Source organism: Coturnix japonica, chromosome 4 (genome assembly GCF_001577835.2).
Source record: "Coturnix japonica isolate 7356 chromosome 4, Coturnix japonica 2.1, whole genome shotgun sequence".
NCBI classification, from domain to species: domain Eukaryota; kingdom Metazoa; phylum Chordata; class Aves; order Galliformes; family Phasianidae; genus Coturnix; species Coturnix japonica.
The window spans coordinates 81,191,372-81,218,646 of record NC_029519.1 but is presented as its reverse complement, the minus strand read 5'-3'; the positions used below and the strand labels follow the sequence as shown (position 1 = coordinate 81,218,646).

The window sequence follows — 27,275 nt, the reverse complement described above, 5'->3', positions numbered from 1 at the left end:
TATTCCTTTGTTTGGAAAGTGTTTTGAATCCCCATTTTGGTGGTAGGAAGAAAAAAATAAGAATGACGGTTGTGTTGAAATTGCTCCTGCTGCATGGTGGAACAGATTGACAAAGCCAAGAAGGTTCTGTTTTTGTTTTGCTTTCCCTTTTTCCTATCTTCCTATCTTCCACAAATGGCAGTTTGACTCTGGCATTCAGAATTGTCAGCAGGCTGTAAGATAAAGTAGCGTGCCCAGCTTTGCTCGTTCACTCAATTCAACTGTGAGGAAGCTTTTGACCTTCAGAGCGACAGCAGGAAGAATTACTGTTTTGACACAAGATCCTTAAAGAGTGTTGTACTGACGTCACTCGCTGCTTTAAGCATCAAGCACCTGCTTCTCTGCCTGCAAAACCTGGGTTATGGCTGAATGTAATGAGCCCCTCGATCATCGTAAGCATCCAAAATATGATAGCAGCGATCTTTTTTTTCCCTCTAGAAGGAAGAAAGCGACTGAAAGCATTAGGCTCTGTGTGCTGTAAGATTGGAAAAGGTTAAAAACAAACTGTAGAAGGTAAAACATTTGACGTGGATGGAGTTGCACTGCATTAAATGTCTGTTTTGAAGCCCCTGTTTAATGTCAGCTGTTGAGTCAGTGAGGGTGGTTCTACAGGTTGCGCAGGGGTCAGGCTGGAGGAGAGGGTTTCCACCAAGGATGTGACTGCAGTGAATCTCAACTACTCATTTTTCCTCCTTTTTCTTTTTTCTGTTCCCTTTTTCTTCCCTTCTTGTCAATCAGCTGCTGCTTCAAGTCACTGCTCACCACTGCTCCCGTGATGGGGAAGCTCTGGGGAAAGGATGGTCTGACAGCCAAAGGCACATCTCTGCTATGGGGCAAAGCCAGAGCCCTCTTTGGAATCAGGGAAGCAAGACTGAAGTGGAAGCTCTAGGTTGGGGGTGCAGTTGTGGCCATATTTAGTCAGCTGAAGGCTGCTTCTGAAAAGGAAGAGCCTTGCTTTGCATCGTTTGCTCCTGCTGTACCCTTTCTGCTTCATCCTGTAGCTGCGTGAATCAGTGCAATCAGATCAGCTCGCTGTTGGGATTGAAATGCTACCATCTCCATTTCTAACTCTTAACATTACATTTGGCTTGAAGTTTTGCTGTCTGTTCAAGGGAGGGGAAAGGAAAAATAGTAGGGAAACACATCATTAGGCTGATGTGGAGTGATTGGGGCTTTCTCTTGCTGTAGTGCAGTTCTGCTGCTTTAAGTGGTATTGGGGAACTCTGAGGCTCCTGTTCAGGTGTTGTGAAGGAAGATGAGTATGGAAGGAGGAGAGAATTGAATCAATACTCGTGCTGTTGAATATAAATGCTGAAGCTATGAATGCTCTATCTAAACTGCCTTGTGTTCTCATACAGTGCCACCAATGTAGGAGCATGTTGATGCACTCAGGGGCATCTTATTTGTCATCTGAGTTTGCATAGCTTCAGGGTTTTATGTTGGACTGCTGTTATATATTGTCTGAAATGCTCCCAATGACCAAAGTTCTGATCTTCTGTACTCACATACAAGATGTGAATAGGTTGCTCTCCTTGAATACACTAAACAGTGTATTGTGTTGCCCATTGCTTTGCAAACATCTGCCTCATCTGCTTGCTTTGTAAGAACATGGATTTCTGGAGGCCAGTCACTTGTATAGTGAGGATTTTCTATGTGTCATTGTGAGGGGAATGCTGTATCATTTCTCATCAGTTCAAAGCTGATTTTCATAGTGCAAATAACAAGTGATACTGAATTTGGATCAAGTATATCCTCAAAGCACTGATTTCTCAGCCAAATGTTGTGACTTTATGTACACACACATCTATTTTATCAGAGCGTGTAGATGCATTAATAAATTGTTTGGCAGGATCTGTTTTTTGACAGCAGTTGACATCTTTTTTCCCCCCAGTTATTTTTCAGTTCCCTCCCTTGTCATCTTTTTGTCTCTTCATTTACAAAGGCAGCACCCCCAGGCTGTATGGTGCAGAAGGTTTCTCTTTAAGCACTGCTGATTCTCAGTTTGAGCTTGAAAACAGTTTCTCATTCAAAGCGAAGAAGTTAAGCTGCAAATGGAGGAAAGCTTCTTCCATTGTATGAATAAAAGTAAGTTGCCAGTTCCGAGAACATGAAGCGTATCATGATGTGAGATGACAAGTCGAATTCAATAACTGCAATTACTATTTCCTTTGTTCGGTAATATCGTTTTAAATGCAAAACAAGGTTTGGGAGGAAAAAAGTGCATTTAATACAGCTAAGGGAGTTTGGCTTCCAACTTGCTTAATAGACAAACCGTAGCATTTATTTTGATTCAGGATATTTAAGTGTAATAGAAACAAAAAATAATTACTTGAGTAAATATGTAGGGAACATTGCAATGTATTTAATCAAACACTTGTTAACTGTGTATTCCCAATTAGCGTTTGGGAATGAGATCTACTGTGCAGAATGCATTGGATTCTAAGCCTGTATCAGCAACTGAAAGCAAGCCTCTGTTTTCTCTAAGCTTGAAATAAATGTTACAAATCACAGTAGATTAAATCAGTCTTTTTAAACCATGATTCAAACTGTGACTGAAATCACAAATACAGATCAGTGTTGGAAATGTGGCCACGCTGCTGATTGCAGCCCTGACGCTGTTGTAAATGAAGCATCACTGACCTTGTTCCTTTTGCCCTTGGATCCTGCTTCTCTTACGCTGGTGCTGTCAGTATTTTCTTCTCCTTCTTTTTGTTCTTTCTTTCTGTTTTAACTACTTTTGATAACGTTACCATACACGTTATGATTTTTTCACCCTGTTTTGCACTGGTGCTTACCAGCCTACATCAGAGCCTGTTCTAAACACTTCCTTTTGTAGGGTTGCTCAGATGTAGCACTACTTCTTAATATTCAGATGCATATCATTCTGTTCCCTGAAAAAGCAGACTGCTTATCTTACATTTCCTATCTGTTTGGTATTGCAAATACTTAAGATGAAAGTGCAGTGGAGTGGTGAGTAATGCATTGTGCCATCTGTACTATAGATACTAAGGTATAAGTTTGGCTTCCTTTAGGAGACATTAGGCCTGCCATGTGGTACAGCCAGCTGCTGGGATAGAAGGGAGTCTTTGAAACTGTGTAGCATCTATTATTATTATTATTATATCAACTGCTGGGATGGGAAGTAGGGCATTGCTGGGTGATGCAGAATGATTTCTACCCCGATAGTTGTGCTCCTGCCATGTAATATTCTCAAGTAATTAAAGATGTTAATTGGCAATATTAAGTTACAAGTGAATCAGAAAGGTCATCTTGTGGTTGGATACCACTCATCAGGTGATGTAATAGGCTGTGTGGAAAGCCTCAGGATAAAGCTGACGTAATGTTGAAGTTGATTCTTTGTGTGTAATGGCTCTAATCTGATGTGATTACACTTCAGTCAGTGATGCAGAGTATAGTTTGTTTGTGGTGCCTGAAAACTAAAGAACCTAATTTAAATCAATGAGAACTATGGTCCTGAAATTCAGACTCTTGATGACATGTTGCTCATTAGCTTAAAAACGTGTGTTTGCTTACAGCAGTACTGTAAGTAAGTGTTTAACGTTTATCAGAACGTGTGTAGTCATTTCCATCTATCAGATACGAGCTTGTAGCTGGTTTTCTTTTTGTGGTATAAAGCATTTCCTTTTGTTTTTCTAAGTATGGAATTAAAAAGGTTAAATATGCCAAGTAGCTCAAAGAAACGCACAGTAGAAACTCAAACTTACTCCTACACTAGTAAACAGTGGTACTAATATCACAGTGATGACTAAATTTTGCTATTACTTGCATCTTTAAACTCTAAGGGAAACTGTACAACCTTTGCTGTAATGAAAACTTACGGTGACTGGAGAAGACATCAGTGCTTTGTTGATGGAATGAATGGTGATCTGGGTGGAAGCCCTAGTGTGGAAATCACTAGGGGAGGTGCTGACTAATGACTGGAAGAGGACAGAGGTGGGCACAAAGATAAACTGAAGGGTAAGAGGGTGAGTTTGAGATGTCAGCACCATGCAGTGCTTTCAGATTGGTAAGAAGAAACCTGAGTTGGGTAGGTTAGAAAACTGAATTTCATACATAAGGAAATAAAGCTTCTGCAGAGTGAATGGTGGGGTCTTGTCACTGCGTAGTTGACATACATGTGGGTTTGAAAGCTGTGTTAGTTGCCATGTCAGTTTAAAGAGGGATTGCCTTACAAACTCACTACTGTGTTGTTATTATTTGTAACAGATATTCAGGACAGTCAATTCACTCCCTGTCTTCCTTTGCTGACGTATTCAACACCAGGCCAAAGGATTTTGGATGAGACGCTTTTCCAGCAATCAGAAAGGGATTTCATTCATTTAAGGTAGGATGAAGTTACCTGTTGTCATGGCAGAATGCAACTTCTTTTCCTGGTTGGCCGTAATTTGTCCTTCCTTTCGTAATTACCATTTGACAGTGACAGAAATAGGACAAAGATGTGATTTCTTTTATATTTTCCTTTTGGTAGAGGGAAGAATTTGTTAGAATTCTTTGCTTTACTTTGCCTACAGAAGAATTTGAACAGACCTCGTGAACTCTTCATTCTAATGTACCTGAAAAAAATGAGCAGATGAAGAACTCTGCCCTTCCAAACATCTCTTTAGATTGTGAAATAAAATTGATTGAATTCTGAGGACAAAAGTCTGATCCAAGTTGTATTTCAAATAGTAATCAGTGCATTTACAGGTATGCACGTATTTTATACTCTCTATCTGGAAGTATTTAAGGCCAGGCTGGTTGGGACTTTGCTCAACCTCACCTACTGGAAGGTGTCCCTGCCTGTGCCAGAGGGGTTGGATCTAAATGATTTATTCTGTATGTGCTTTGGATGTATTTGAGTAACGTGTGATTTAAAATACTTGATTTATTTAATATAAAGTACAATATTTAATATAAAGTACAATATCATGTACTTTATTTTGTAGTCAGTAGAGTTGTTTAATATTATTGAGACATTCTTTTTCCCCTTTTTAGAGGTTGCATTTATGCACGTGTTACTAAACCCTAAGTGTTTGGATTAAGTCCTCTTTTAACCTCTTACCCTAAAGTAGAAAATACAAGTGTTGAAATGGGGGGATAAAAGACATCATCAGAAGTGTACTTACTGTTCCCTTTTCTTATAGAGGAGTCCCTGATGTTTCTGGTGCTTCTGAGCAGCATTCAGATCCTTTGCACATCCCAGGAGCAGCCTGGCTGACAGATGTTGAAACGCCCTCTGATGCTCCCAGTGGCAGCTGTTCCTTGTCCCAGCATCCCCTTTCATTTGGGCAGACAGAACCTTGTGATGCCAACTATTTGTCTCAGCAAGCCTCTCGTTTTTCTGAACAACTACTTACGAACAAGGAGGCAAGTGAAGACTGCAAGACTGGTACTAATGAGAAGGCACTGATTCCCCAGATGGGTGACAAAGCAATGAACCAGATGGAAGCTGCACTTGCAAAGCAGACCTATGGTACTTCTGTAGAAGATGAACGTTTCACTTGTGACAACAATGTGCTGACTCCAGTTTTTGAGCTTTCAGAGAAAGAAAAAGAGTTATCGGGGCATGATGAGTTCTCATCTTCTGAAAACTCCTCTTGTAAAACAGCCCTGACAAAGAATTCAGGAAAAAGTGAAAGAGAAATGCAAATGGAAAGGGTAAAAATGGCTGGGAGTGAGTCAGCAGGGTGCCTGAGACATCCAGAGAGGATGGAAAAAGAAGGAGCTCCTGAGCTTGGTTCTTCTAAGACATTATCTGATGATTTGAAGAAAAGCAGTTGTAAAAATTCAGGTGCACGGGATGTGTTTTCTGCAAAGACTTCAGAAATAACTGGAGAGTCCAAGGAGTGCCAAGTTGATTTGAATGGCTTTGGAAGCATGAAGTTTGTAGCTGTTACTAATGAACTCCGGGGAGCTTTCCTGGAGAAGCAAGGTTTGAGAGAACAGGAGTTGAGCCCAATTGTGCCAAGCACCGGTGATAGTGCCCCTAAACAACTAGTAATGACTGACATGGAATCTCCTCCTTCCTGCAGTGGGAATGCCCGAGTGGAAGTAGAGCCTGGAGTTCACAAGGCTGAATTAACTATTTCAGATGTTTCCATAGAGAGGGGACATAAAGTTACAGGCATTTCCCCTTCACTTAATTTCATTGTAGATGATGGCTCGTTCTTTAGACATTTCTCCCATCCAAACTATCAGTCTACTCCAGGGGTACTTTTAAACAAAAATGTCAAGGCAGAACTGGGTGCTCATGTGGTCAAATCAGGTGGTCAAGCTTCTCCTTTATGCTTAAATGAAGACAATTGTGGGAACTCAACTACCAGTACACCTACATCTGTTGAGAAGCAACGTTCTCTCCAGTGTGCCCAAAAAGAAAACAGCAAACGCTTTGACTCCTTAAAGCTAAAATATCCTCACACTGGGAGAATTCAGTCACTCCCATCACTTAATTTCATGGAGAAGGTGGACACTTGGAATATGAGCCAGCCAGAGAATACGTCTGATGCTCTGGCTTCATGTTACCAGAATGTAATTTCACATAGAAAGAAAGCCTACAGTGCAGTTGCCATTTCTGCAAACAATATTTTTTCAATGCAGAATAGCAGCAGAAACCCTAAAGATTACGTTGCTGTTCCTTCTGGAGAGAAGCATTCCTTGGAAAATATTCATTTTCATAATAAAAGCTCAGAGCGTTTCCACCCTCTTACTAGATCTCAGTCTGACAACTCAGTGAATGTTGTAAGAAAGGACAACTCCCAGGCTGATGTTGTTCAACCTGTTAATGAAGCAATGCAGCCTCTAGAAAGTAACGTTTCAGGAGTGCCTGAAAATAGCTCAGGAGGCTCCTTGATGCACAAGCTTACAACTGAGGTTGCTTCTGGGTCTGTTGATAAAGGTGCTGAAGGTAACAGTATGGGGCAAAGCTCATATCCAAATGCTTTTGTTTCCAGTGAAAGAGTTTCTCACCTCATCAAAGAAGATGGAAGCTCTTCAACTGATACCCAGAAAAAATGTGATGGTCTTGAAAATCAAAGACTGTCTCATAACTTAGATGTTGGTCATGTCAGAAAGGACAATTTTGCTGATACTTCCCCAGATAATCCAAATCTTCCTGCTTGTTCTGGGGCCTTGGGCTCCCCAGGGTGTTCTTCAGTGGTTACCAGGCACTTCTTCACCGGTGCAGAAGGTGACAACATCATCTCTGTCAGAGCAACCACAGTTTTGGAGACTCCAGAGAAGGAAGAGCTTAATATTGAAGAAAGGATCCCGGTAAGTTAATTTCTGAGAAGAACCTGTAAGTCCTATTTTGTGTCTGATTAAGAGGAGATCTGAATACACTCAGCTACCTTAGAGTAAGCAGGGCAGTAGGTAATCCTGGTGCTGCAGGGTGTGTTGTCTTGAGTTGAGACTGTCACTCTTAGATTTAGTTTCTGATGCTCAATCATGTTGGGAACCTGTAATGCAATGGTCAGTCTTTCAGAAATACTAATTGATATAATTCACCTATGCCTAATAAATCTTAAGATCCTTTTTCGGATCTAATTTTTTAATGTCAGAGTCATCTCAGTCTTTTTCCCCTACTGTTTTTATATGGTCTCCATCACTAAGTTAAATGGGTTTTATACTGGTTTGTGCTACTGATGAACCTCACCCATGACTGTTGTTCAGTTGAGCAAAATAACTTCCAGGTAATGTTGAATATGGAAAAAGAAAGAGTCAGGCATAAGAAAGAGAATGTGTGCGTGTGTATATATATATCTTTATATACTTTTTCCTCAAGGTATGAGTGATGGTGTCATAGTAACAGAATGCAGGAACATATAGATGGGTGGCTAATGGTGGTGGAAAATAAAGGATCCAAGAAAAGAACAGGGCACAGCATTAGTGATAAGTGAAATCATTTTGATACGAGGAGTTGTAAGTAAGATGCTTACAGCTCTTTTAGCAGAGCATCGAGAAGCCATTTCTAATCTTCCAGCTTCTTTCATATGATCGGGATATAATTATCCAAACACAAAGCTGAGACTCAAATGCTGACTAAGGAAATGTTAGGCTGCACAAGAGGGAGCTGAACTTCACACGCCCACAGATCTGCAATAATAGCAAAACCAACACAGAGCTCGTTGACAAATTAAATTGCCTTTTTCCTATAAATACTCTTGCTTGTTCACTTTGTTCCAGTACCTAAGACATAAATTCCTGATTCTTTCATGCTGCTCTTGAAGGGAATTCAAAGCTTCTGTGTGTGCATTATCTCCCTTCTATCTTATGTGCCCAGTGCAGATTTCCTTCTTCCTTTCCCCATTTCAGGATATTTGATGAGAACAGAGGGCAGACTGTGGCAGCCATGTAAACTACATTAATAGCCATTGAGTGTTGGAGAAAATCAAATGCAGATTGATATTAATGATAAACATGTAATTATCTTCTGAGTAAGTGGCTGCTCGTCTCACAAGATGACTCCTGTAATCATTAGATCTTTGGAACTGTGTTTTAGAAGCGCTCTCCTCTGAGTTGTCTCAGAAAATAAGCATTGAAGCAAATGGAAATATTGTGATAAGGATATTTTTAAGTAGCATGGATGAAATGTAATGATCGTCTTTTACCTTCTTTTTATAATGAATATACTGAGCGGTTTTCTCCAGCCCTAGTTTTGAGGAATTCTGTTCTCATAAACCACTGAAGAGGTAAAAGAGATTAGGTCACATATGGAAAGCTTATATATGTGGCTTTAGTTAAAAAAAAAATCATAGGAAGTGGTTGGCTAAGATCTATAAATGTTGCTGTATGGAGTTCAGAGATATGCGTGTGCTGGTTGCCATTCAAGAGCCACCTTTGTTAAGGAGATTCATGAGGAGAGTACAGAGCTGCAGCATCTGCAGGGAGGAAACACGAAAAGCCAAAGCCCAGATCGAGTCCTCACTGGTCAAAGCGGTGTCAGACAACAGTATGGAAGATGTTTGAAAGTACATAATGGCAAGAGAAGGTCTAAGAGAAACATCAGATTGAAGATGCTCTCCTGAGGAGTGAGAATGAGGAAGAGTTGGAGGCATTTAATGTCTTCTTGGCCTCCATTTTTAATAGTAAAGGTAGATTTTGGACTTCTCTGACTTCTGAGTTGAAGGACTGTGTTTGGGGCAGTAGGGATTTTCCAGTTGTGGTCAGTAAAACTCTTAAGAAAATGCCTGTATCAGCTGAATGTTATTAAGTCCCGAGGGCCTGATGGGATTCACCCCAGAGCTCTAAGGGCCTTAGGGAATGTTGGACCCCCTCAACCATTTACCAAAGATCTTGAGAGTCTGGGCTGTCCCCACTGAATGGAGTCTGGCCAGTGTTGTACCCATCTACAACAATGTTATGAGAGAAAGTCCAGGAAACTGCAGGCCTCTTTGTGTAACCTCTACCTGGAAAAGTTATGGAGAAGATTGTCCTGAGGGATATTGAAAGGCATTTAAAGAACAAAGCTATTATCAGGCATAGTCAGCATGGGTTCATGAAGGAAAAGTCCTGCCTTAGTAATTTGATCTCCTTCTATGATAAGGTCATTTGCTTGGTGGATGAAAGAAGACAGATGTAATCTTTCTGGATTTTAGTAAGGCCTTTGATACTGTCCCTCACAGCATCCTTCTGGACAAATTGTCCAGCTGTGAGATGAACAGGTTCATGCTATGCTGGGTGATGAACTGGCTGAATGGCAGAGCTCAAAGTGTTATAGGGAATTAGGCTGCATCTGGCATGTGGTGCTCCCAAGGGCTCAGTTCTAGGGCTGATCCCATTCAGTGTTTTTATGAGTGATCCTGGATGCTGGAGTGAAGTGCATCCTCAGTGAATTGGTTGCCAATACTAAACTGAGAGGTGCTGTTGACTCCCTGAGGTGGAAGAGGCATTGGAAAGGGATCTGGACTGTTGATGGTTGTCCCATACTCTAACATGAAATTCAGTGAGGGCAAATGCTGTGTGCTGTGCATGGGAAGGAGCAGTGCTGGATACAGGCAAAGCCTGGTAAATGAATGTCTGCAGTGCTGCGGGGAGGGACGTGGAAGGGGAAGTGAAAGAAGGTGCCAGTCTCTTTGGGTACCAATTACAGGACATGCGGGAATAGCAGAGGGCAGCACTGAGATTAAGGAGATCCATACTTGATACTAAGAAACATTTCTTAAGGTGAAGGTGGTCAGATGCTGGAACGAGCTTCCTAGAAAGGCTGGTGGTGCCTGATTTCTCTCAGTGCTCGAGAGGCATTTGGATAATGGCCTCAGTGATATACCCTAAATTTTGGTTGTTCTGGAAGTGGTCAGGCAGTTGGACTTGGTATTCAAAGATCCCTTACAACTATTCTGTTGATGGGCAAAACATATACGACTTCAGAATTGATTGTCATTCTCTAAGAATACAATGAATGTGTTTTGTTTTGCCAGATATACCTACGCAACCTTGGCATAGACCAGTCGCCTGGAACTATACTGACTCCTTTTGTGCCCCGAGGACCAATTAGGGAAGTTGAATTTTCCCCTTCAGACCTCAGAACACTGAAGGATTCCACTGACACGCTGACAAGGACCATTCAGCAGCCACAAGGTACGGGGAAGGGAGTCCTTGTGATGTGCAAATCTTTGTGAGCACATACCTCTGAGATTGTTTTTGGCCTGGCAGTGTCAAGTCTGTTTCTTCTCCTATGATTTGTTATGCATTCCTTCTCCTTTCACCCAGAGGGCGGTGACACACTGGAGCAGGTTGCCCAAGGAGGCTGTGGATGCCCCATCCCTGCAGGCATTCAAGGCCAGGCTGGATGTGGCTCTGGGCAGCCCGGTCTGCTGGTTGGTGACCCTGCACACAGCAGGGGGTTGAAACCAGATGATCATTGTGGTCCTTTTCAACCCAGGCCATTCTGTGATTCCATGACTCTATGAATATTATAACCTGTTAACAAAGAGTCTGTCCCTTGCACTTATTGAATACACCAGGATCATCAGGTGGTATGGAGGTAATTTATGAATGGCAGCGACATGCTCCACTGTTGCACTTTTTAACAGGACCTCTTGCCATGCCAACTTAAGTGTTGACTTGTTTCTGTATGAAGAAAAGCTAAGGTTAAGATGTGCTTCTGAGGCATGCCCATGTACTATGTCATTAAAATGTGTATTGCAAGTGCTTAAAATGTACGTATTCCTTGGCATATTGTTTGGCATTTGCATCTTGTATTCAGTGGGGGATAAAAGACCTGCAGCCTCTTTACAACAAATGCCTGTCTAGCCCTTTAAACAGCAGTGACTTTTCAAATACCCTGTGTTGACCCATCTTTCTGATCAGAAGTGATTAAATTCATCTTTCTTAAGCCTGTTGGGCTTACTTATTTTCTGTTATTATTGTTTCCTTCTTTAAGCAGAGATTTGGCAACTGAAACAACCTGACAATAGGTTCAGGGGCTGAGTTGTCTGGGCTACTGAATGCACTTAAAAATGTCAGTGACTGGGACATGAAACAAAGTAGTGTTTGAAACAAGCAAAATAGCAGGTGGTTGTTTGGAGCTGGCTGTTCACTGTTGTGAGCATGCCTGCATGGATTTAAGAACACTGTGTGCACTTAAGCTCATTTCATTATGTCACAGCTAAGAACATTTAGTATCTATGGTCACCATTTATTTAACAGCAAGTTATTAAAGTCCAGTTCTGTAGTCTTTAGTACTTATCATCGTCCAACAGCTTTCTTTCAGTAGACTGTTGTCATGGAAGTGTTGTTCCAATAACTGTAATTGTTCCTTTCCTCCACAAGCCCTTTGGTTCAAGCAAACAGAGTCTTTACTGATGTGACTATATCCCAGAGCTTCCAACTTACAAGAATCTTCTGTTTCTTTGTAGGTGAATTGCTGGCAGCAGTTGACGTTGTACAAACGAGTTTCAACTCTGACACTTCCACTGCCAGTATTTCTATTCCAATGAATTCAGAAACTGATTCTGATACTTTTTCACCTGGAGAACTCTCTTCCCGCTTCTCACTACCTTTTGGAGCAAAACCCGTGAGTCAGTGCACTATGTCATGCCACAAAGTAGAGGTAACTTCTCCTCTTTCCACACAACGAGAGACAGAATGTTCCGCTGTCTCCAAACTGGCTGAGCCAAGCCAGCACCTGCAGACTGTTCCACCTGATTGCCATTCTAACAGAGAGAGCCCCGTGCTTGTAGCAAAAAGTGTTCAGGGTCTGCTAGCTAAAAAGGAATCAAAGGATGCGAGTGGCAGCTCATGGGGATGGACTGCCAGTTCTTTGGCCGGAGTTACAGATGAAAAGGAGAGAGGGTCACAGACTTCAAGTGCAGAGAGTGAGAAAAATAAGGGTCAAGAAAGTGATTGTCTGCTTGGATCTGGTGCATTGCAAGAAATCCGTAAACTTCTGGCAGAGGCAGAGAGCATAGCTGGCAGATGGCGTGACCCTGTCTTTTCCAATGCATCTTCTAGAGAAACTCAATCTTCCCCAGTGCAGATTGAAAAGGAGGATGACACCAGGGATTCCAAGTTAGTGAAAGACAGCATCCCTCAGTTTCAGAAGGTCGTGTCACGGGCTGAGAGTATGAGCCAAAGAAGTATCCAAGAGGGATCAATAACAAAGCCTATGGATTCTTGCAAAGATGATTTAAAATGGGAACGTTCTTTTGATGTCGGCTTGTGCAGTCGTGAAGGTATGGAGATGACCAGAGAGTTTAGGACAGGAAAATCTGTAGGAAGGTCTGAGCCAGAAGGCTGTAGCAGCATAACTACAGACAGAAACCTACCTGCTGTTGTGGCTGTTGCTCAAAGCAATGCGAATAGTGAACTCAGCACCAGAAGACCTTCAGAGTTAGAGGAACCTTCTCCATCAGAGCCTCGAGAAAGTGTCATCGATGTCCCAGGAAGCTTCCAGAACAAGTTATCTAAAGCTGATGTTGCTGTAAACACGGCAGGAGGCATACGAGAAAGCAGTGGCAGTAACAGTGGAGATTCGTTAGCTGCCCATGTCAAAAACCTTCTGGGGAATCCTTTGATATCTCTAGGCAACACTGCTGATATCTCAGGAGGCTTCCAAAGCATGATGTCAAAAACAAGTGCAGCTGGAAGCAAAGCAGGAGGCGTGCAGGACAGTGACGGCAGTAGCAGTGGGGATTCACTAGCTGCCCGTGTCAAAAACCTTCTGAGGGGTCCTTCAGAGACTTTAGGCAGCACCACTGATGCCCCAGGAGGCTTCCAGAGTGTGTTGTCAAAACCAAGTGTAGCTGGAAGCAAAGCAGGAGGTGTTCAAGAGAGTGATGGCAGTAGCAGTGCAGACTCTTTGGCTGCCCGTGTCAAAAGCCTTCTGAGGAATGGGTCACCTCTGATGCCTGCAGTGCCAGTTCTGAAGAGTGCCAATGAAGAGGAGTGGAAAGCACGAGGTAATAACAGCTCAGCTGTGTTTTAGCAAACGTATCAGAATGGCAACCCTTCAATGTACGTTTAAGAGATGGCTTTGAAATGCCTTTGTAATGAAGGAATATGGTGGTCATAGGAGAATCTCTGATGCCATCTGAGTCTGTTCCACTGTCTTGAAAGGTCTTTATATTGCGATATGTTGTTGATAAGAAGCTTTAGTGGGACAAGGCTCAATGTCTTTTTCTATGGAGGATAATTGGGAATGGTTTTAAACTTCCCCTGTCTCAGTTTAGGTTGGATCTCAGGAGAAGTTTTTCACCCAGAGGGTGGTGACACACTGGAACATGTTGCCCAAGGAGGCTGTGGATGCCCCATCCCTGCAGGCATTCAAGGCCAGGCTGGATGTGGCTCTGGGCAGCCTGGTCTGCTGGTTGGTGACCCTGCACACAGCAGGGTGTTGAAACCAGATGATCCTTGTGGTCCTTTTCAACCCAGGCCATTCTGTGATTCTATGATAATAGAATGGGATAGTGTTTGACTTTACCGATTTGAATACCTTCTTCTCTTGTCAATGTTGATACTGTGGTTTTGTCCACATAGCTCTTAGAAACGTGCTAAGTTAAGTGGCTGGGAAGTGATTGTGTGAGAAAGCATTGGTTTGAGTCAAGGACTGTAAAGATATCAGAACCAGGCAGTGGTTCCTTGACCCATCTTTACCAATAAATGCTCAAAAGTTCCATTTTCAAATCATGTTCTTGGTTAGTCTGTCCAGTAGTGTATTTTGTATATTGAAACTGCTCTTTGATTACTGATCCTTGTCATGGCTATTAGAAACGCATAGCATGCTTTTGAATTTTAAATTATAAGATGAAAAGCAATCTGCTTTCTGTTTTGATGTTTTTGTGTGTAGCATGGGTGAAACTAAAGCTGGCCAGCCGATCTCAGGAAGCTGTGTTGGACTTGAATGAAGAGGACCGACAAAGGATAGAGGAAATAAAGGCTGAACTGCTTCTGAGTGCCAAGAAATCTGGACAAGCCAAGGTAGAAGGGAGAGAAACCAGCTGCTCTGGAGAAGAGTATTTAAGTGGTGAAGTCTTTCAGCTTACAGTGATGAATTATATTCTCGGAGTGTTTTTAAAGGTGGATGGGTAGGGAGTGAAATGCGAACTATTGAGAGCACCATTTAGTGGGTGAACTTGTTTCTTCTTAGGGCTTGGATCAGTGAGTTCCTATCTGTGTTTTAGGATCCTGTATGAAGTAGAATCATAGAATGGTTTGAGTTGGATGGGGCTTTTAAAAGCCATCTAGTCCAACTCCCCTGCAGGGAGCAAGGATGTCTGCAGCTCCATTGGGTGCTCAGAGCCCCATCCAGCCTGACCTTGAATGTCTCCAGGGATGGGACACCCAGCCTTTCTCTTAGCAATCTGTTCCAGTGCTTTGCTACCCTGACTGTAAAACACTTTGTATAAAATGAAAAGGGGGTGGATGATCTATTCATGTTATGCAGCATAGAGAACCCTGAGTTAGTGGAGGAGAGACTGGATAATTAAAAAGAAGGTTGGGGCAATTCTACCTATTGGACTCCATGTTGGCTGTGTGTTGTTTTATCCAAATTCAGAATAAGACGAAATGAATGTTGTTTTTTGCAAACCAAGCCTTCAAGAAATCACTTTAGGTCGACTGCAGTGCTTTCTGCTTTGATCTTGGAAGTGTTTTTACAGTGGCTTTAATTTGAAATCCAAAGTAGTTTTGAATTTGCAGAATGAAGGTAGCTCTTTTTTTGTTACGCTAGATTAGATATGAGTGTATTTTTTCCTCCGAGCATAACAGTGTCACTGCAAAAAATAGATTGTTGAAAAGAAAACTATTTAGCTGGAATAAATGCAGCCAGTTTTGATTGCTGAACAAATAATCTACTATAAATTGAGTGGAAGCTGTTCTGCTGAATTTAGAGCGGAGCTCACAATGCATTGACTTGAACAAAACAAGGAATATAAAAGGATGCTTTCCTTTTCCTAAACTTTAGAGACTCTGAAAGGCAAAGTGTTCCTAGCATTCATGTGAACAATTCCTTTGTCAGATCATCATCTTTATTTAGTGCTTCTGATACAGGCTTACGATGAATGTTCCTTTCAGGAAGTTTAGGCTCTGCTTTGCAGTTCTACAGGCGACAATTCATGTAATCTACCACCATGATGTTTTATTGTTTCTAGCAGGAAACTCATGAAGCTTGCCTATAAAAATAAAGCGCAAGGAAAGAGCAGGACAGCTTGGAGTTCTTCAAACCTTGTTCCTTCGTACTTTGGGGTAGTTGAGTGTCTGCTCGATAGCTATTTGTCACTTCTGATGTGTTAAATAACAGATGCTCTAAAAAGAAAGTGCTGTGATTTCTCAAGTTCTGGTTGAGCAGAGTGTTTCCGAGAGGTGATTGGGACATATGCACATAGGCAGGCTCTAAACATGCACCAAATACTGCCCCCGAACAGGAACACAAAAACAACATTTGCTTTTGAAGGATTCATTTTGGATAGCAAGCAGTGCTCACTCTGTAACTCAAAATCTGAATTGCTTGCTTTGCTTTCTCTCCTGTAAAACTGACAAACACTGTTGTGGAGGAGTCCTATTGATTGTATAGCTCTCCCATTTTACACTAGGTGAGAACTACTCATGCTGTTCTGCCTGTATATTGACCACTAAAACTTGGCAGGGATGCTTAGGGATGGATGGCAAACATGGAACTTGTGACATAAAGCCTTTTTCCTAAGCTTTGTACTGACTCCATTTTGTGTTGATTTGTAACTGGCTGCTCAAGGAAAGGGAGAGTGCAGTGCATTGGGCTTCTTTTGGAGAGCATCACATTCACTGCATATACGAAGGGGCCTAAGAAGTGTTACATTTTGGACTGTCTGGAGATGTGGCACGTAGGATATTCTGATGGCTCTTTATAAGCTTATCTTTACAGTATTGTGATGGACACAGAGAGCTGCCTATGGAGAGATTACTGTTGGATGAGTAATTTCTATTTCTGTAGCCAAATGGAACCTCCATTCTGTTAAAGGAGCATTGTCCTTCCAGTCTAACCCTCTTCCTGCACCTTATGTGTAAGTTTGAGGCCCTCGGTTTGCACTGAGGGCATTGGAGATGCTGCTGGATGAGTGAGCCTTCAACACACCAACACTGTTCTTTTTGTCCCTCTAAATTAAGAATCCTTTAACTCTACCTGTATTGATATGGATGTCAAGTGGCTCTCCCTTATTTTACCTAAGTGTTCTCCCTTTGGATACTGTATTCTTCCACTATATACTGTATTTTTCCACTCCTTGTACTTACTTTTATTTCATTTTTTTTCAGGAAGTTCACTGAGTTGTAGCTCTAAATTTGCACCGTGTTCTCTTGTGGATCATATGCCAAACAAATCTTTTTTGGAAAGATGACACATAAGGAGCACAATAAAACATGTGAAAGGCTTGGGAAGATGAGTTTATCGCAACTTCTGTTGCTTTTGGTAGTAGGAGTTGCTGCGTTCAGGCAGTTGAATGTGGTTTAGGGAAGAGATTGTCCAGGGAGAACTCCTGCCCTGACACAGACCTGCTCTTTGTCCTTGCACGCTTCTATGGTTACTCATTGTCAGCTACAAGAAATACAGGGACTCAAATAAGCTAACATACTTCTTTAAGAAGATGCAGAGAAATCAGATTTCATTTTGAGGTACCAGAAAGCAGCACAGGTTCCTTTGAGAGCAGAGGCTGTAACTGAGAAGCATACCCTGGGAATTCTCCCCTTAGCTGCAGTACCAGTAATACAACACAACTGTCTGCCTCATTAACAGGTAGCTGAGAGACAATACCATGCGAGAAGTATAGCAGAAGTAGGGTGTGGTTTTTGTTTCTGTTTTTTATCTGATTCTGCTGTGAAACCGTAGCCTACGTTTAGTTTGGTTTACTTGATTCAATAGACTGTTGATGATGTTGGTGGCAGTGGGCTTTGAGGTAGAGGAGAATATAAAGCAATGACAACTGGAGATTGTGCTGCAGATGGTTAATGAAGGTGGGCAAGAAAACAAAGGAAGAAGTTAGAACAAAAGTGAATTATTAGCTTCAGCTTCTTGAGTGACCATGAGCAGGTAATGCATGTTTGTGTCTGTTCTGATGGGAGTATGAAAACGATTTGCACCTGAAACTGGGTGAGGTTTTACAAGGCATCACTTGCCTTATAGTAGGCAAATAAATATAGGCAAATAAAGGGTCTGATTATTTTAAATCATATTTTAGTTGTCAGCAGCAAGTGGTGGTGGTAAAAAATAGAAAGTTCTATTACAGTTCTTGCCTGAAAAGGAAATTGGCATGCTTATTTTACAGGAAAAGAGAAATATAGCAATTAGGGAGAAGTAAAGCTTTTCTAATTAAATATTCTCATGCTTTCTAAAGAGCACCTTTCTTTTCTTCCCTCATGTTCCCATGTAAGAGAATTCCTTTCACTTTAGTTCCAGTTCACGAATGCTAGAGTTGAACAATTTGAGAGGAAACCTTTACGTAAAGCACAGTTTTGTATTGTGATAGGGCACAGCAAAATGTCACATCCAGGCCTGTTCCTGTCACCTTAAAATGTCACAGCACAATGCTTTGATTGCATGGAGTTGGGCTCTACTCCAAACCTGAGTTTGTTAGCATGTAACTGCAAACTGATTTCTTGGAGGTTGCCAGCATTTAGCATCACAGTTTGGTTCCTTGTGACTGGAAGCAAGTATGTGGGGTTCTGCATTATGTAGGTTTTTCCATGGAGTTATGAAGGGTTGCCTTCCATCAGGAATGTGAAGGCTGCAGGTAAAGTTGTGTATAAAACCTCTCTCCTTAGAGCTCCATTAAATCTGAATGATAAGTCCCTCAGCATCCAGTTCCAATGCTGAATGTAGCCTTATTTAGAGCAGGAGATTGGACTGGAGACTTCCAGTCTCTTCTAACTTAGGTGTTTCTGTGAACGTGTAGCTAATTGATATGTTATTTTAATTAAAAGTGTGATCATTGAAATATATGCGTGTGTGTCTCTAAATCCATTTTAACACAGTGAACAAATATACATTTGTAAGGCAGTCGTTATTCCTGGTGTTTTATGAACTGGGCTTATTCTAAGAGTCCAGCTGTGTATGAAGCAGGTCCACAGGTAGAATGCTTTGACACAATAAAAAACATCTATAACTCAGCTTTATAGGTTGCAAAACCAGAAGGTTCTTTATCTGTTAGGCTAATTAGGCTGTAGGTACTTGTCAGCATCATTCAGTGGTAAACAAAAGTGACTGCTTTCTAATTTGCTAGTACATAATGCTAGTTGCATTAAGAAATGAATGCAAGAAGAAATGTGTGCTCATTTGTAATACAGACTTTTGATTCCTGGTAGCTCTATTCTGTCTTTGAATTTTGAGTTTCTAACTTTGGTGAGAACAGAAAGTTGTCTGTGTAACCTATATGTGATCTTCTGTGTTTTTCAGGGTACACGGAGTTACAGTTCAGAGGCTGCTTCTGTGTATAGCTATAATCAAGAAGCAGACAAAGTGCATTCCAAAGCTTCAAGTGACAAGAGATTTCGTTCTGACAGCCAAACACAAGCCTTCAAGACTAAGGAGCTTTTAATGCCAAGCTTGCAACGCGTTGTGCCATTGTATAGAGCTGAACTTTCAGATAGTTGTCTACTGAAGAATACCCAGCTGAAATCCTTAAGTACTGCTGAACCTCCTGCCTGCAGCCAACATCAGGCCATTGCAAGTAGCCATTCTGACTGTGTTGGCCTTCAGCTGCCATTGCAAAAGCAGCAGGACACACGTGTGATGAGCTCTGCAGCTGCTTCTGGTGCACTAACAGGAAAAGTCCCTTCACCAGCACAGAAGAAGCTGTCTTTTCCAAAGTGCTCTGAAGAGATGTCTAAGCAAATTACATCTATCACCTTCTCATCCCGAAAGCGTTTTCAATCACCGTTATCTTCCGTGGTACACGATGGCTTTTCTAGTGGAGATGATCTTGATGGGATAATGCCTTTGGAGATAGATTCAGCTACTGCTGAGGAACAGAGCCGTGACAAACATCACTGGGAGAGATCTGAGACCTGTCCTCTTTCAAGTCCAGCTCTCGCTGGCTCACGATCTAATGAAATTGCATTTACTGCTGACAAAGACAGGTTTTGTGATGTCTCTGATGGTAACAGAGCTGGAGCTGATCAAGAAACAGACTTTTTGTCAGATCGGGAGTCTGTAACCGTCTATGCTGATGAGAGACAGACCCTTAGTGCAAAAAATCTTGATGCTTCATCTCAAAATGTGACTGAATTGGGCAGGCATAGTGCCAGACTCCTGGGGCTTGACTGCGAGAGAAGATTTAGTCAAAGTATGAAGGGGCTTCATGAGCCTCGTTCTATAAGCCCTTATCAGAAGGAGAAAAGCAGCCCTACCAGCCATGTCCAATTGCGTGAGAGCTTAGAAGGTTCTGATCCAGCTATACAGACTGATTTGCCAAAGGACCACGGTAAGCTGCTGGAAGAAGAGAAATGTCCTTCTGATGCAGTGCCTCTCATTCAAAAAGAAGATTCTGGAGAGCAAATTGGTGCATCTCAGCATTCATCTCCAGATGAGATTTTATGCACTGTGTCTCCTTCATCACCCATTAAGAAAGCGCTGTCTTGTGTCCACATCACTCTTTCCCCAAAATGTAATAACTCAGAGCTGCACAGGGACTTGAATACTGAAAACAGGATGAGTTTGGGAGATAAACTTGAAGTTAATTCTCAACCAGTGCCTTTAAAAACACCAGAAACTTTATTAGAAGCTCTTCCTAAATTACCCACTGCTGACCTTATTCCAGAAGATCAGAGATGCTCATCTTTCCCAGTGCCTTCAGCAGACCCCTGCTCAGTGTTTTACTCTGTTCCAAGCACAGCAGGGCAAGAGCTGCCTTTGCATGGCAGCGAGAAACCGCAGGCTGTGAGTTCAGAGGGTCATAGCCTGAAGAATATCTGCAACTGCACAGATCCTGCAAAGAGTAGGAAAAGCACTTCTGACGCTACCACTCAGATAACAACAGAAAGCCCTGGGAAAACAACTTTTTCAGCAGAGATCTATGTTAATTCACAAGACATTGAAAGCTCTGCCCATCAGTCTTCAACCCAGAAAGCAAAAGAATTTCCCCAAAATACAACTTCGTGTCTTAACAGGACTTCCTCTTTCCCAAGGCAGGGTGGTGAGCAAATCAGTGTCTTGTATTCCTATGTCATCTTCCATCTGTTAAACTGTGAGGTATTGATGGGTACTAAAAACCAACCATACAAACAAACAAACCCAAACATTTTGTGGAAGTTACATACTTGAGATAGTTTTAACATTGCTATTTCAGGTTCTTATGAAAGCCTTGAGGTTTGCATTCTTGTTTGCAGGAGGCTGTATCTGTTTGATTGTGGTTCATTTCAACTTAATCTGGAACTGAATCTGTTGTGGATGAGCATGGATCAGGAAAGTTATATGGCTTTTATAGTGTTAGATGACTGATTCGGTTCAGTGCTTACAGATTACCAAGGGATGTGTCTGATTACTGATCTGCTCTCTAATCAAAGTATGTATGAAAGCAAAGAGGGAAGGGTGAGCCCTGCTACTTTAGAATAAAATATTGGAACAAAAGAGAATGTGCAGGGATTTTAAAGTCTGTTGCTGGAGGAATCATAGAATCACAGAATGGCTGAGGTTGGAAGGCACCTCAAGCTGGGCCACCAACCTCCACATTTAATACCAGCCCAGGCTGCTCAGGGCCCCATCCAACCTGGCCTTAAACACCTCCAGGGATGGACGGGGCATCCACAGCCTCTCTGGGCAGCTATTCCAGCACCTCATCACTCTCACAGTAAAAACCTTCCCCCTGATATCCAACCTAAATCTTCCATCCTTCCACTTAAAAGCATTTCCCCTTGTCCTGCTATTATCTACCCTTTCAAAGAGTTGAATATGGATGTTCCAGTGTTCTTTCCATGTTGATGTTGTGTAGTACTGATGCATGTAGATATATTTTTCTCTGTAATCCAGGATTTCTTTCTCTATACTCAAGGTGTTTAAGATAATGAGTTGAGAACTAATTACTTAATTACATCAGAATACACAAATGTGTCAGCTATTCCATCACTCATTTTCTTCTCTGTCAGAAGTCAGCTAATATTATGGTCCAAGCATTTGCTGATGTTCTCATGACATGCTGTATTTATTGACTTGAGAGCCAGATATCCATATTCATTTAAAATGATTGCATTAAGTGTGGGTCAGTGGAGGCTATGTGGGCATCTGAGTTGCAAGTAAGCTACTTTGCCAATCGAATTGGCAGTCAGTCTTTATCAATTGCAGTTTGTTTTCCTGAAGAATATGCTGTTTCTCCAGATTTACTGCTGTGAACAATTCCATTCCTTTTTTGCTGGTTTCACCATCAGTTGCATTAAAGGATTAAATCCTGACTTCTGTTAATTGCTTTGCTTTCCATCCCAGCAGGTCAGCCATTACTGCTGCCATATAAACCTTCTGGAAGTACTGAGATGTATTATGTTCCTTATCTAAAAGCAGGAACCAAAATTTCTCTTCTTGGAACAGAAAACAGCGGTGAGAGCTCTCACTCAAGCACTTACTTACCTTAGGTTTCCTAAACGTGAGGCAATGGCTGTGGTTTATTTCCAGTAATCGCTTCCTCAGTACTGAATTTCTGTTCTTTGTGTTAGGAGGTTCTACTGTAGAAACAGCTTCTATAAACAACGTACTTTGTAATTGTGGTTTAAAATGCAACTCGCCTCTTTCCCCCATCCACACATCTCCCTGTAAGAAGCACTTTTCATTTAGTGACAAAAAGAATCGGCTGGGATAAATCAATTTCTGCTTTACCTCTTGTTTCTTAGTCCTGTTCTATATGTAATGACATTGCTTAAGCCTTACAGGACCTGCATTGTTTTCAGGCAGAGCTTTTTGACATACAAAGCTGTTTAGTTACTGTCAGACACCCTTCAGGGAAATAGGTTGGTGCAGCAGCAGCAATGGTAGGTGTACAGGTTAGCTGTTGTAGCAAGAGGTTGTGCTTGTGACTATATGCCTCTGCTCATTACCTCTTTGCAGTGTTTCTCTTGCAACATGGTTTAAAGGAGAGAAAGAAACGTGATGCGAGTCTGTTGTTTTGTAGAACGTAAGATGCTGGCTATAAAAATCCTGCATGCGTATGAGATGGTGCAAGGTTCTAGAAAATGCACAGTGGAATTAAAATAAATATGTAGTTGTTTTTAAGCTCCCTGCTGCAGCTTGGATTCGCAGCTCTGAGTAGCAGCTGAAGGAAATTAAGTGAAGTCTGCTGTTTGTAACCAGGTGGTGTTGACAAGAATGATAAATCAGTTAGGGGCCATTTTAGGTTTCTAACGTTTAGGAGACAGCAGTACTCAGAGAACTCTGCTGCTGCTGTCTTGAGTTCTTGTTTAGAGGTTATGCAGACCTACTCTTGTCTTGTAGTTGTTCTCCTTTGCTATTCAAGGCTCAGAAAATACACATTTACATCAGTCAGCGAAAATGCTGCACTGATACTTGTGTAACAGGCTTTCTTTCAGACAATTTTGCTGTATAATTTCTGTCTCTATTTTTCCTGTTTCCTCTTTTTACTTTTAATTATTGCCCTCTTTTTTTTTCTGCAGGACCACATGATGCTCTTCCCTCAGGGCTTCCAGCAAATGTGCTTGGTATGCAGGATAACGCTCCAGACAGTACAGCTATCAAGCATAAGGAAGGAGTCTACTGTAAGAGGGCTAAGCCCAAGCTTGCCTGGGCTGAAGAGCAAACGATAGCACAGGAAGGTGCCCCAGGTAGCTTTTCTAACATGTAAAATTAAATTAGCCTTTTCATACATGTGAAATTAATAAGAGCAAAAAAAGCTGTGTTTTAGGATCTGTGATTTTTGGTCTTATGCTGGCACTCTCAAGTGCTGAATATGGAAAATAGGCACTGGAATGGACTGCCCAGGAAGGTGGTGGAGTCACCAACCCTGGGGGTGTTCAAGGAGCGACTGGATATTGTATTGAGGGACATGGTTTAGTGGGAGCTATTGGTAATAGGTGAATGGTTGGACTGGATGATCTTTTAGGTCTTTTCCAACCTTAGTGACTCTATTCTAAGATGCACATGTAGAAAACAAGAGAAATTTCTTGGTAAATAAAAGCTCTTGGAGTGAATCTGTGTATTGGATAGGAGTTTTGTTCCATCACACAGATACTCTGTGACATCACAAGACAGTGATGTAACACAGAATCACAGAATTGTAGGGGTTGGAAGGGACCTCTAGAGATCGAGTCCAACCCCTCAAGTATCTCTGTAACAGTTGTATTTAACTCAGTTTTAATTGGATTTGACTATCTCTTTCTTCCTTTCCTCCATTAACCTTGTTGGATGGTGCTCCTGAGGGATGAAGGTCAGAGTTGATACTTTAGCAGACTACTTGAAGGCAATCTCACGTTGTTGGAACACTGACAGAATGAAATTACACTGAGCTAAACGATGATTTAATGTGGTGTCTCACGATAGTAACTAGAGTTAATCCTGTTGAACACTCCTTTTGTACTCAATCTCATCCAGTGGTTTTTGAGTTTTGCCACGTGTGAGTTGGGTTGAGGGGTTTTTTGTTGTATTTGTGGATTGTGTCTCCTTCTTGGACAGAAGGAGCTATAAAAAGAAAATCACATATTTTTTTGCTATCCCTCCTTAGATATAGCTATGAATTATAAGGGAAGGTGCTCATTGTGCACAGTGTTGTATGCAAAGGCAAAGTCCTCTGATTTCAGAGTTAATGTGGTTGGGTCTGGCGTGCTATTGCCCATGTAAGGCAGGTTTCTCAGTGGGGCAGGATGAAGCTTGGCTATGGGACTCTTGCTGACTCCATGGCAAAGCTAAATAAACAGAAGACGACTTGGGTTCCAGTTCAGTGTTTTTGCTCCAATCACAGGAGGAGTAAAACAAGAAAAGATTGCTGAAAACAACAAGCAAATGTTTGGGGGTAGAAGAGGAGGATTTAGAAATGGTAGTGAGGGAAAAAGTAATTTGGGTGAGATTTATGCCAGTAATGGAGCTTGACATGCATTTGCTGACAGCTCACCATTGCCTAATCACTGACGTTACCGTTAGTAAATGGGCTGTTCTATTTTGTATTAACTTTTACAATTTGAATTAAAGCTGTTAGTACTTTATAACACAGCTTTAAACTGCATGCATGGCTAAAATGGCATGAAATAACATTGCTGGAAGCAGAGGAACTTGAGAAGTTATTCTGGCACTAGCAACTATTGTTCCTACTTTCTTTTTAGATCATTATACAACTCCCATTGTACTAAGGACATAACGTGAAATGTCTTCTAATAAAATATGGCTTTTAGAGTTTATAGCAAATGGCTTTAAAATTGGCTCGGAGTGCTTCTCTGCTAGTATGTACTGCATGCATGCTTAATGTATATCTTTTAAAATGGGTTTATAATTGGGTTTCTGCATGTCATCCTCTGTAATTTCAGGTAACAGCATATTCTGAGTTCATCACTACTTGAAGCTATAATGTGTTAACTGAGCTTGAAAGCAAAGCAGAACTAGGTCTTGGTATTCTATCAGAGAAGTTTCCAGAGCTGTAGAGGATGAGATGGTATTGGTTGTCTCGTATGTTGTGTTTCTCTGAATTAAGAAATAACGCTTAGGCATTTGGTAGCACTTGTTCATCCTGGGTATTTATCTGAGAAGCACGCTGAGTTGTGGTTGCTTGTCTTGAGTTTCCATGAATATAAATAATGGCTTTAACCAAATTTTGATCTGGATAAATAAATTTATCATCCTCTCAGACTGAGCTGGATACGACATTCTTTTGGATTCCTTCTAGCAAATGATAGTAAAGTTGGTTCTGTTTTAAGAATGGGAGTGTTAGGGTGAAAATGACCCTGTTTAAGAATTGCTGTTTGCTTCATGCTTCCCTGTAGAGGACCAAAACTAAAGGGTTTTCTTCTCTTCTAGAAGGCAGTCATCATTTAAAGTCGGTGAACACCACTCACTCAGGCTTCAAGTCTGCACAGTTCTACCTCCATCATCCTGTATCCATGCGTGAGAAATACCTCTTGTCCCACAGTGAGCCCTCAGAGGACTCTTCTGGTGTGGGACACACTGGGATTTCTTCCAGCACTGCTGTTCGGAATTGGAAGAAGGCGCATCGACATAGATGGGTTTTCTCTGCACACCATAGGAAAGATGACAAACGTGAGTTCTTCCCGCTTACTGCAGAAGCAGATTATAGCAAGAATGAGGATCTAAACGTTGATACATCTTTGAATAATGAAGCACCAAGAGAGGAGTTGCTTCAGCCAGGTGGAAGAGAAGCAGAACAAATGGCAGCTTATAGCCAAACAAGTCACCTTCGTGAGAATGTGGTCAAAGACCTGCCCCCGAGACACAGAACCCATTCTGCTGGTAGCTTAGATGAACTCTGGGTTAAGTTTTTGGAGCGCCAGAAGAGGTACCAGCAGCATGAATTCCGGCATAAAGGTGAGCTGACCCTTGTTGAGCGCCTCGATCGATTGGCCAGAGTCCTTCAGAACCCCGTTAGGTATACACTGATATCAGCAAAAGCAGAAAGGAATGCTTCTGAAGAAACAGATGAGGTGAAAGAGCAGGAGAAAAGAAGACTGCTGGAGAAGAGCGTGGCTGAAAGTACCTTGGAGCCTCATGCTGCACGTGTTAAAGAGAGGCCACGTATCAACTGTCATGAAAGAAGCTTTGTTGAGCTTAGGAAAAATAGGTCAGAAGAGAAAGTTACCATCCACATGCATGAAATTTCAGAGCACCAGCAGTATTTGGACACTTCTAGTGACACTTGCTCAGAGAGAAGGCTTAGTAAAGATCTCTGCACCACTGTCAGTTCTGTCATCTCAGAATCAGATGCAGTAACACAAACAGATATAGAAACTACGACTCAGACTGAGGTGAGCAGTTCTGTTTCCACCATTGACACTGCCAGACTGGTCAGGGCTTTTGGGCACAGAAGGGTGCAGCTGTCACCGAGACTCTCCCAGCTCTATTGTACCATCCGCCAGCAGAAAAGCCGCTCTGAAAAGTGGGATGAGGAAGACAGCAGAGTGAGGGGTGTAAAACATCCAAACGTTACTTCTGAGAGACACAGGAAGCAGAAAGAGACCCAGGTATGTATACTAAAAGGCAATTGTGACACATCCCCACAACTGCTATTAAACTGTACAGTAAAAAGGTTTGTGGTTTGGAGAAGCACTTAAAATTTCCCATAAATGTCGCTTGGTGATTCTATGATTCTACCATACGAGGTTAGAAAAGACCTCTAAGGTCATCCAGTCCAACCGTCCACTTATCACCAAGATTATCCACTAAAACGTTTGGCAGTTTTAAGCATATCAAATTAAAGCCTTCGCCCTGAGCATTCTAGACAAAAGCTCTGCCATAAAACTGTTTCAGAGCTGAGGGAAGAAGACTTTGGTTGGGTTTTTCCATGGCCCCTTAGAGGAAATGAATGCTAGTCTCCTGAAAGGGGTTCTTCATAGAATCACAGAATGGTCTGGGTTGAAAAGGATCACAATGATCATCTTGTTTCAACCCTCCTGCCATGTGCAAGGGTTGCTTGAATGTCTGAGGTTCCTTGAATGCCTGCAGGGATGGAGCATCCACAACCTCCTTGGGCAACCTGTTCCAGTGTGTCACCACCCTCTGGCTGCAAAACTTCTCCTGAGATCCAACATAAACCTCCCATGTCTCAGTTTAAAGCCATTCCCCCTTGTCNACTTAAAATTTCCCATAAATGTCGCTTGGTGATTCTATGATTCTA

General features: G+C 41.9%; 1 protein-coding gene across 11 annotated transcripts in view; it reads left to right on the top strand.

Annotated features, from left to right (window-relative positions):
• ALMS1 (ALMS1 centrosome and basal body associated protein) overlaps positions 1-27,275 on the top strand; it is a 47,487-nt gene that overhangs the window by 5,101 nt on the left and 15,111 nt on the right. For 4 of the 11 annotated variants that reach the window (XR_001555298.2, XR_004306925.1, XR_001555299.2 and 1 more), the window contains exons 4-12: positions 4,267-4,384; positions 5,184-7,308; positions 10,455-10,614; positions 11,895-13,436; positions 14,324-14,454; positions 18,899-20,636; positions 21,920-22,030; positions 23,098-23,265; positions 25,445-26,622. Coding sequence is in view for 8 of the 11 variants with exons in the window: in XM_015862987.2 (XP_015718473.1) it covers positions 4,267-4,384; positions 5,184-7,308; positions 10,455-10,614; positions 11,895-13,436; positions 14,324-14,454; positions 18,899-20,636; positions 21,920-22,030; positions 23,098-23,265; positions 25,445-26,622 (7,271 nt within the window). In the remaining 3 variants the exon portion in view is untranslated. Of the gene's footprint in view, positions 1-4,266; positions 4,385-5,183; positions 7,309-10,454; positions 10,615-11,894; positions 13,437-14,323; positions 14,455-18,898; positions 20,637-21,919; positions 22,031-23,097; positions 23,266-23,718; positions 23,868-25,444; positions 26,623-27,275 lie in introns of those variants that run through there. The other 7 variants (XM_015862992.2, XM_015862991.2, XM_015862988.2 and 4 more) reach the window with 7 other exon arrangements.